The sequence below is a fragment of the Oncorhynchus masou genome, unplaced genomic scaffold (genome assembly GCF_036934945.1).
Source record: "Oncorhynchus masou masou isolate Uvic2021 unplaced genomic scaffold, UVic_Omas_1.1 unplaced_scaffold_9708, whole genome shotgun sequence".
NCBI classification, from domain to species: Eukaryota; Metazoa; Chordata; class Actinopteri; order Salmoniformes; family Salmonidae; genus Oncorhynchus; species Oncorhynchus masou.
The window spans coordinates 19-9319 of NW_027016215.1; the positions used below are offsets into that span (position 1 = coordinate 19).

The window sequence follows — 9301 nt, forward strand, 5'->3', positions numbered from 1 at the left end:
TTGTTTTATTTGTATATTTCTGTGAGGAAGCGACTACTCTGTGAAGTGCGCGTGTACAATAACTCTTCGTCCTTGCGCTCCTAAACAATGTCGTTTTTAGAAACTAGGGTGAAGGCTACTGAACGGTTCCCTCTGAGTCGTCACAGATTATAGTTTTGGGAACAGAGAACTGTATGTAGATTAAATGTTTCACCAATGACAATTTGCCGAATGTCGGCCATCTTTCCCCCGCTGCCGGCCACTGGACTTCCTGTCATCACCATATTTGGTAGTGAGTGGAAATGCAAACCGGATGCTTCACATTTCTACATGGGGTGAACCATCTGGCTCGTTGTTCTGTGTTTCCAGGGTGACAGAGAGACGTTTGAGAACTACTACAGGAAACAGAGGAAAAAACAGGCCAGGCTGGTGCTGCAGCCGCAGTCTAACATGGTGAGGAGTGTTCCCCTCTCTATCGGTTCCCCTCTCTATCTGTTCCCCTCTCTATCTGTTCCCCAGTCTAACATGGTGAGGGTTCCCCTCTCTATCTGTTCCCCCTCTATCTGTTCCCCAGTCTAACATGGTGAGGAGGGTTCCCCTCTCTATCTGTTCCCCTCTCTATCTGTTCCCCCTCTATCTGTTCCCCTCTCTATCTGTTCCCCCCTCTATCTGTTTCCCAGTCTAACATGGTGAGGAGGGTTCCCCTCTCTATCTGTTCCCCTCTCTATCTGTTCCCCTCTCTATCTGTTCCCCTCTCTATCTGTTCCCCTCTCTATCTGTTCCCCAGTCTAACATGGTGAGGAGGGTTCCCCTCTCTATCTGTTCCCCTCTCTATCTGTTCCCCTCTCTATCTGTTCCCCTCTCTATCTGTTCCCCTCTCTATCTGTTCCCCTCTCTATCTGTTCCCCTCCTCTATCTGTTCCCCTCTCTATCTGTTCCCCTCTCTATCTGTTCCCCTCTCTATCTGTTCCCCTCTCTATCTGTTCCCCTCTCTATCTGTTCCCCAGTCTAACATGGTGAGGAGGGTTCCCCTCTCTATCTGTTCCCCTCTCTATCTGTTCCCCTCTCTATCTGTTCCCCTCTCTATCTGTTCCCCTCTCTATCTGTTCCCCTCTCTATCTGTTCCCCTCTCTATCTGTTCCCCTCTCTATCTGTTCCCCAGTCTAACATGGTGAGGAGGGTTCCCCTCTCTATCTGTTCCCCTCTCTATCTGTTCCCCTCTCTATCTGTTCCCCTCTCTATCTGTTCCCCTCTCTATCTGTTCCCCTCTCTATCTGTTCCCCTCTCTATCTGTTCCCCTCTCTATCTGTTCCCCTCTCTATCTGTTCCCCTCTCTATCTGTTCCCCTCTCTATCTGTTCCCCTCTCTATCTGTTCCCCAGTCTAACATGGTGAGGAGGGTTCCCCTCTATCTGTTCCCCCTCTATCTGTTCCCTCTCTATCTGTTCCCCCCTCTATCTGTTCCCCTCTATCTGTTCCCCTCTCTATCTGTTCCCCTCTCTATCTGTTTCCCAGTCTAACATGGTGAGGAGGGTTCCCCTCTCTATCTGTTCCCCTCTCTATCTGTTCCCCTCTCTATCTGTTCCCCTCTCTATCTGTTCCCCAGTCTAACATGGTGAGGAGGGTTCCCCTCTCTATCTGTTCCCCTCTCTATCTGTTCCCCTCTCTATCTGTTTCCCAGTCTAACATGGTGAGGAGGGTTCCCCTCTCTATCTGTTCCCCTCTCTATCTGTTTCCCAGTCTAACATGGTGAGGAGGGGTTCCCCTCATCTGTTCCCCTATCTGTTCCCCTCTCTATCTGTTCCCCTCTCTATCTGTTTCCCAGTCTAACATGGTGAGGAGGGTTCCCCTCTCTATCTGTTCCCCTCTCTATCTGTTCCCCCCTCTATCTGTTCCCCTCTATCTGTTCCCCTCTCTATCTGTTCCCCAGTCTAACGTGGTTCCCCTCTCTATCTGTTCCCTCTCTATCTGTTCCCCTCTCTATCTGTTCCCCTCTCTATCTGTTCCCCTCTATCTGTTCCCTCTCTATCTGTCTCTTCGTCCTCTCTATCTGTTCCCTCTCTATCTGTTCCCCTCTCTATCTGTTCCCCTCTCTATCTGTTCCTCTCTATCTGTTCCTCTCTATCTGTTCCTCTATCTGTTCCCCTCTCTATCTGTTCCCCTCTTTATCTGTTCCCCTCTCTATCTGTTCCCCAGTCTAACATGGTGAGGAGGGTTCCCCTCTCTATCTGTTCCCCTCCTCTATCTGTTCCCCTCCTCTATCTGTTCCCCTCCTCTATCTGTTCCCCTCCTCTATCTGTTCCCCTCCTCTATCTGTTCCCCTCCTCTATCTGTTCCCCTCCTCTATCTGTTCCCCTCCTCTATCTGTTCCCCTCCTCTTTCTGTTCTCCTCCTCTTTCTGTTCTCCTCCTCTATCTGTTCCCCTCTCTATCTGTTCCCCTCTCTATCTGTTGCCCCTCTCTATCTGTTGCCCTCTCTATCTGTTCCCCCTCTATCTGTTCCCCAGTCTAACATGGTGAGAGTGGGTTCCCCTCTCTATCTGTTCCCTCTCTATCTGTTCCCCTCCTCTATCTGTCTCCCCTCCCTCTATCTGTTCCCCTCCTCTATCTGTTCCCTCCTCTATCTGTTCCCCTCCTCTATCTGTTCCCCTCCTCTTTCTGTTCCCCTCCTCTATCTGTTCCTATCTGTTCCCCTCTTATCTGTTCTCCTCCTCTATCTGTTCCCCTCTCTGTCTGTTCCCCTCTATCTGTTCCCTCTATCTGTTCCCTCTCTATCTGTTCCCAGTCTCTGTCTGTTCCCTCTCTATCTGTTCCCCTCTTTCTGTTCCCCTCTCTATCTGTTCAGTCTAACATGGTGAGGAGGGTTCCCCTCTCATCTGTTCCCCTCTATCTGTTCCCTCCTCTGTCTGTTCCCCAGTCTAACATCTGTTCCCCTCCTCTATCTGTTCCCCTCTATCTGTTCTCTATCTGTTCCCCTCCCTCTATCTGTTCCCCTCCTCTATCTGTTCCTCCTCCTCCCCTCTATCTGTTCCCTCCTCTATCTGTTCCTCCAGTATCTGTTCCAAACCTCTATCTGTTCCCTCCTCTATCTGTTCCCCTCCTCTGTTCTCTGATCAGTAGTTCCAAACCTCTGTCTATAATGTGAGTTGTTGTGTTTCCTGGTCCAGCAGGTGGACCGGGAGGGTTACCTCTGTCTATAATGTGAGTTGTTTTGTTTCCTGGTCCAGCAGTAGACCGTGGAGGGTTACCTCTGTCTATAATGTATGTTGTTGTGTTTCCTGGTCCAGCAGGAGACCGTGGAGGGTTACCTCTCTCTATAATGTGAGTTGTTTTGTTTCCTGGTCCAGCAGGAGATCGTGGAGGGTTACCTCTGTCTATAATGTGAGTTGTTTTGTTTCCTGGTCCCGCAGGAGACCGTGGAGGGTTACCTCTGTCTATAATGTGAGTTGTTTTGTTTCCTGGTCCAGCAGGAGACCGTGGAGGGTTACCTCTGTCTATAATGTGAGTTGTTGTGTTTCCTGGTCCAGCAGGAGACCGTGGAGGGTTACTCTGTCTATAATGTGAGTTGTTGTGTTTCCTGGTCCAGCAGGAGACCGTGGAGGGTTACCTCTGTCTATAATGTGAGTTGTTTTGTTTCCTGGTCCAGCAGGAGACCGTGGAGGGTTACCTCTGTCTATAATGTGAGTTGTTTTGTTTCCTGGTCCAGCAGGAGACCGTGGAGGGTTACCTCTGTCTATAATGTGAGTTGTTTTGTTTCCTGGTCCAGCAGGAGACCGTGGAGGGTTACCTCTGTCTATAATGTGAGTTGTTTTGTTTCCTGGTCCAGCAGGAGACCGTGGAGGGTTACCTCTGTCTATAATGTGAGTTGTTGTGTTTCCTGGTCCAGCAGGAGACCGTGGAGGGTTACCTCTGTCTATAATGTGAGTTGTTTTGTTTCCTGGTCCAGCAGGAGGACCGTGGAGGGTTACCTCTGTCTATAATGTGAGTTGTTTTGTTTCCTGGTCCAGCAGGAGACCGTGGAGGGTTACCTCTGTCTATAATGTGAGTTGTTTTGTTTCCTGGTCCAGCAGGAGACCGTGGAGGGTTACCTCTGTCTATAATGTGAGTTGTTTTGTTTCCTGGTCCAGCAGGAGACCGTGGAGGGTTACCTCTGTCTATAATGTGAGTTGTTTTGTTTCCTGGTCCAGCAGGAGACCGTGGACCGTGGGGTTACCTCTGTCTATAATGTGAGTTGTTTTGTTTCCTGGTCCAGCAGGAGACCGTGGAGGGTTACCTCTGTCTATAATGTGAGTTGTTTTGTTTCCTGGTCCAGCAGGAGACCGTGGAGGGTTACCTCTGTCTATAATGTGAGTTGTTTTGTTTCCTGGTCCAGCAGGAGACCGTGGAGGGTTACCTCTGTCTATAATGTGAGTTGTTGTGTTTCCTGGTCCAGCAGGAGACCGTGGAGGGTTACCTCTGTCTATAATGTGAGTTGTTTTGTTTCCTGGTCCAGCAGGAGACCGTGGAGGGTTACCTCTGTCTATAATGTGAGTTGTTTTGTTTCCTGGTCCAGCAGGAGACCGTGGAGGGTTACCTCTGTCTATAATGTGAGTTGTTTTGTTTCCTGGTCCAGCAGGAGACCGTGGAGGGTTACCTCTGTCTATAATGTGAGTTGTTTTGTTTCCTGGTCCAGCAGGAGACCGTGGAGGGTTACCTCTGTCTATAATGTGAGTTGTTTTGTTTCCTGGTCCAGCAGGAGACCGTGGAGGGTTACCTCTGTCTATAATGTGAGTTGTTTTGTTTCCTGGTCCAGCAGGAGACCGTGGAGGGTTAATGCGGTACTTCAATCAGATCGTAGGCTTCTTCCTGGTGGAGGACCACGTTCTGCACTCCACACAGGGACTGTTGACCAGAGCCTTTACTGATGAACTGTGGAACATGGCCCTGTCTAAGATCACTGCCGTGCTCCGCACACACTCGGTGAGTAACACACACATACACGCACACGCTGTGAGCACGCACTCACGCACTCTGTGAGTACACAAACACACACTCTGTGAGTACACCAACACACTCTGTGAGTACACACACACACACACACTCTGTGAGTACACAAACACACACTCTGTGAGTACACCAACACACTCTGTGAGTACACACACACACACACACTCTGTGAGTACACACACACACACACACACACACACACACACTCTGTGAGTATACACACACACACACACACTCTGTGAGTACACACACATGCTGTGAGCACACACACACACACGCTGTGAGCACGCACACGCACTCTGTGAGTACACACACACACTCTGTGAGTACACACACACACACTCTGTGAGTACACCCACACACACACTCTGTGTGTACACACACACACACTCTGTGAGTACACACACACACACACTCTGTGAGTACACACACACACACACACTCTGTGAGTACATACACACACACACTCTGTGAGCACACACACACACACACACACACACACACACACACACACACACACACTCTTTGTGAGTACAGCTAACACACCCCTGAATGTGAGGGGGAGTGAGTGTCCTGGCTCGACAAGGTCTGTGGGGTCATGGAGTGCTCAGCCCTGTGTCTTTTTGCCATTGAAAGTGTCCTAGCAGGGGGCTAAAGTCTCTATCGTGAGAGAGGATCAGGGTAGCAGTCACACTAACCCTAGCAGTAGGGTTTGACCAGGCCTTTGTTGGCCCCTGGGACCCAGGCTGTGAGACCCCATGAGTCCCAGCTCTGGGATATCACCACCATCATCCCTGGCTGATGTCCAACCGCCCCTGATGCCTCTTTCTCCACACCTCTGAGCTCACAGCCCTGTTACCATAGTCACACTAGTTCAACTGCTGTTCCTGTTCCAGTCTGTCCCCATCCATCTGTCCCCATTAGGCAGTCTGTCCCCACAGGGCAGTCTGTCCCCATGAGGCCAGTCTGTCTCCATGAGGCCAGTCTGTCTCCATGAGGCCAGTCTGTCCCCATCCATCTGTCCCCATGAGGCCAGTCTGTCCCCATGAGGCCAGTCTGTCTCCATGAGGCCAGTCTGTCCCCATGAGGCCAGTCTGTCCCCATCCATCTGTCCCCATTAGGGCAGTCTGTCCCCATGAGGCCAGTCTGTCTCCATGAGGCCAGTCTGTCCCCATGAGGCCAGTCTGTCTCCATGAGTCCAGTCTGTCCCCATGAGGCCAGTCTGTCCTCCATGAGGCCAGTCTGTCTTTCCATGAGGCCAGTCTGTCCCCATGAGGCCAGTCTGTTCATGCGAGGCCAGCCTGGCCTGTCTCCATGTGAGGCCAGTCTGTCTCCATGAGTCATGAGTCTGTCCCATCCATCTGTCCCCATGAGGCCAGTCTGGTCTCCATGAGGCCAGTCTGTCCCCATGAGTCCAGGCTGTCTGTCTCCATGAGGCCAGTCTGTCTCCATGAGGCCAGTCTGTCCCCATGAGGCCAGTCTGTCCCCATCCATCTGTCCCCATGAGGCCCAGTCCCCTGTCTTCCATGAGGCCAGTCTGTCCCCATGAGGCCAGTCTGTCCCCATGAGTCCATCTGTCTCCATGAGGCCAGTCTGTCCCCATCCATCTGTCTCCATGAGGCCAGTCTGTCCCCATGAGGCCAGTCTGTCCCCATCCATCTGTCCCCATGAGGCCAGTCTGTCCCCATCCATCTGTCTCCATGAGGCCAGTCTGTCCCCATGAGGCCAGTCTGTCTCCATGAGGCCAGTCTGTCTCCATGAGGCCAGTCTGTCCCCATTGGGCTGCAATGCCCTGAGGTCTTCACTAGACCAGTGGAGCCCTGCTCAATGCTGCTCACTGGGAGGGCCTGCCAGGAACAAGGGCCTAGATACCACTTATCATTCCTGACACCAAGGCTTCTAGATAAACCCTTATCATTCCTAACACCATGGCTTCTAGATAAACCCGTATCATTCCTAACACCAAGGCTTCTAGATACCACTTGTCATTCCTAACACCAAGGCTTCTAGATACCACTTATCATTCCTAACACCAAGGCTTCTAGATACCACTTATCATTCCTGACACCAAGGCTTCTAGATACCACTTATCATTCCTGACACCAAGGCTTCTAGATAAACCCTTATCATTCCTAACACCAATGGCTTCTAGATAAGCCCTTATCATTCCTAACACCAAGGCTTCTAGATAAACCCTTACCTCACCCAAAAGGCTGGGAGGAACACTTACATTTTCCCTTTTGATTGTGACGGACTGTCTTTACCCCCCTGTCTTTACCCCCCTGTCTTTACCCCCCTGTCTTTACCCCCCTGTCTTTACCCCCCTGTCTTTACCCCCCCTGTCTTTACCACCCCTTGTCTTTACCCCCCTGTCTTTACCCCCTGTCTTTACCCCCTGTCTTTACCCCCCTGTCTTTACCCCCCTGTCTTTACCCCCCTTGTCTTTACCCCCCTGTCTTTACCCCCTTGTCTTTACCCCCCTTGTCTTTACCCCCCCTTGTCTTTACCCCCTTGTCTTTACCCCCCTGTCTTTATCCCCCTGTCTTTACCCCCCTGTCTTTACCCCCTGTCTTTACCTCCCCCTGTCTTTACCTCCCCTGTCTTTACCCCCTTGTCCTCACCCCCCTGTCTTTACCCCTCCTGTCTTTACCTCCCCCTGTCTTTACCCCCCTGTCTTTACCCCCTGTCTTTATACCCCCCTCTTCCTTTCCAGTCGTACTGCAGTGATCCTGACCTGGTGCTGCAGCTGAAGAACCTCATTGTCATATTTGCAGACACATTACAGGTGAGTCTTGTCCAGCTCTTCAGACTGGGTGATAAGTTAGTATGAATTAAACCTAGAGCTCTTATAAGGTATGAGTGAAGCAGCTGTTGTTGTCTGTTAATGTTCTGTATTATGTCATGTTTCATGTTCTGTGTTCCGTGTTCCGTGTTCTGTGTTCTGTGTTCTGCGTGGACCCCAGGAAGAGTAGCTGCTGCTTTCACAACAGCTAATGGGGGATTCTAATCCAATACCCAAGCGGTTTGGTCATTAACCAGTGGAGCAGATTGTGATGCCTCTGGTTTGTAACCTCGCTCCCTCTCTCTCTCCAGGGTTATGGCTACCCAGTGAACAGACTGTTTGACCTGCTGTTTGAGATCAGAGACCAGTACAATGAAACGCTGCTGAAGAAATGGGCTCTGGTGTTCAGGGAGATCTTTGAACTGGACAACTACAGCCCTATCCCTGTGGAGACTGAAGAAGAGTACAAGTCTGTCGTCAGTAGATTCCCCTTCCACGACGCAGAAATTGAAAAGGTTTGTCCTTCATTCAACACCCTTTAAATAAATAAAAAACGGACTAACTTCACGACATCGAGATGCGATGGAACTGTCAACGGTCTAAATGCTCCTTATAGAGGTCCAAGGGGTTAAATAACCTTGGTTGTCAGTCAACGGTCTATATGCTCCTTATAGAGGTCCAAGGGGCTTCAGTTAAATAACCTGGGTTGTAAGTCAATGGTCTATATGCTCCTTGTAGAGGTCCAAGGGGTTAAATATCCTGGGTTGTAAGTCAACGGTCTCTATGCTCCTTATAGAGGTCCAAGGGGTTAAATATCCTGGGTTGTAAGTCAACGGTCTCTATGCTCCTTATAGAGGTCCAAGGGGTTAAATAACCTGGGTTGTAAGTCAACGGTCTATATGCTCCTTATAGAGGTCCAAGGGGCTTCAGTTAAATAACCTGGGTTGTAAGTCAACGGTCTCTATGCTCCTTATAGAGGTCCAAGGGGCTTCAGTTAAATAACCTGGGTTGTAAGTCAACGGTCTCTATGCTCCTTATAGAGGTCCAAGGGCTTCAGTTAAATAACCTGGGTTGTAAGTCAACGGTCTCTATGCTCCTTATAGAGGTCCAAGGGGTTAAATAACCTGGGTTGTAAGTCAACGGTCTATATGCTCCTTATAGAGGTCCAAGGGGTTAAATATCCTGGGTTGTAAGTCAACGGTCTATATGCTCCTTATAGAGGTCCAAGGGCTTCAGTTAAATAACCTTGGTTGTCAGTCAACGGTCTATATGCTCCTTATAGAGGTCCAAGGGGCTTCAGTTAAATAACCTGGGTTGTCAGTCAACGGTCTCTATGCTCCTTATAGAGGTCCAAGGGGTTAAATATCCTGGGTTGTAAGTCAACGGTCTCTATGCTCCTTATAGAGGTCCAAGGGGTTAAATATCCTGGGTTGTAAGTCAACGGTCTCTATGCTCCTTATAGAGGTCCAAGGGGCTTCAGTTAAATAACCTGGGTTGTAAGTCAACGGTCTCTATGCTCCTTATAGAGGTCCAAGGGGTTAAATAACCTGGGTTGT

At 50.0% G+C, this 9301-nt stretch overlaps 1 protein-coding gene across 1 annotated transcript; it reads left to right on the forward strand.

Moving 5' to 3' along the window:
* Window positions 1-348: 348 nt before the first annotated feature.
* LOC135538470 (exocyst complex component 6-like) lies at window positions 349-8260 on the forward strand (the record flags this gene model as incomplete). Its single annotated transcript, XM_064964359.1, has 7 exons — window positions 349-432; window positions 554-562; window positions 660-668; window positions 4165-4180; window positions 4770-4936; window positions 7677-7748; window positions 8057-8260. Coding segments are annotated over 7 exons (561 nt in total), but the record flags the coding sequence as incomplete, so codon positions are not given.
* Window positions 8261-9301: the final 1041 nt, after the last annotated feature.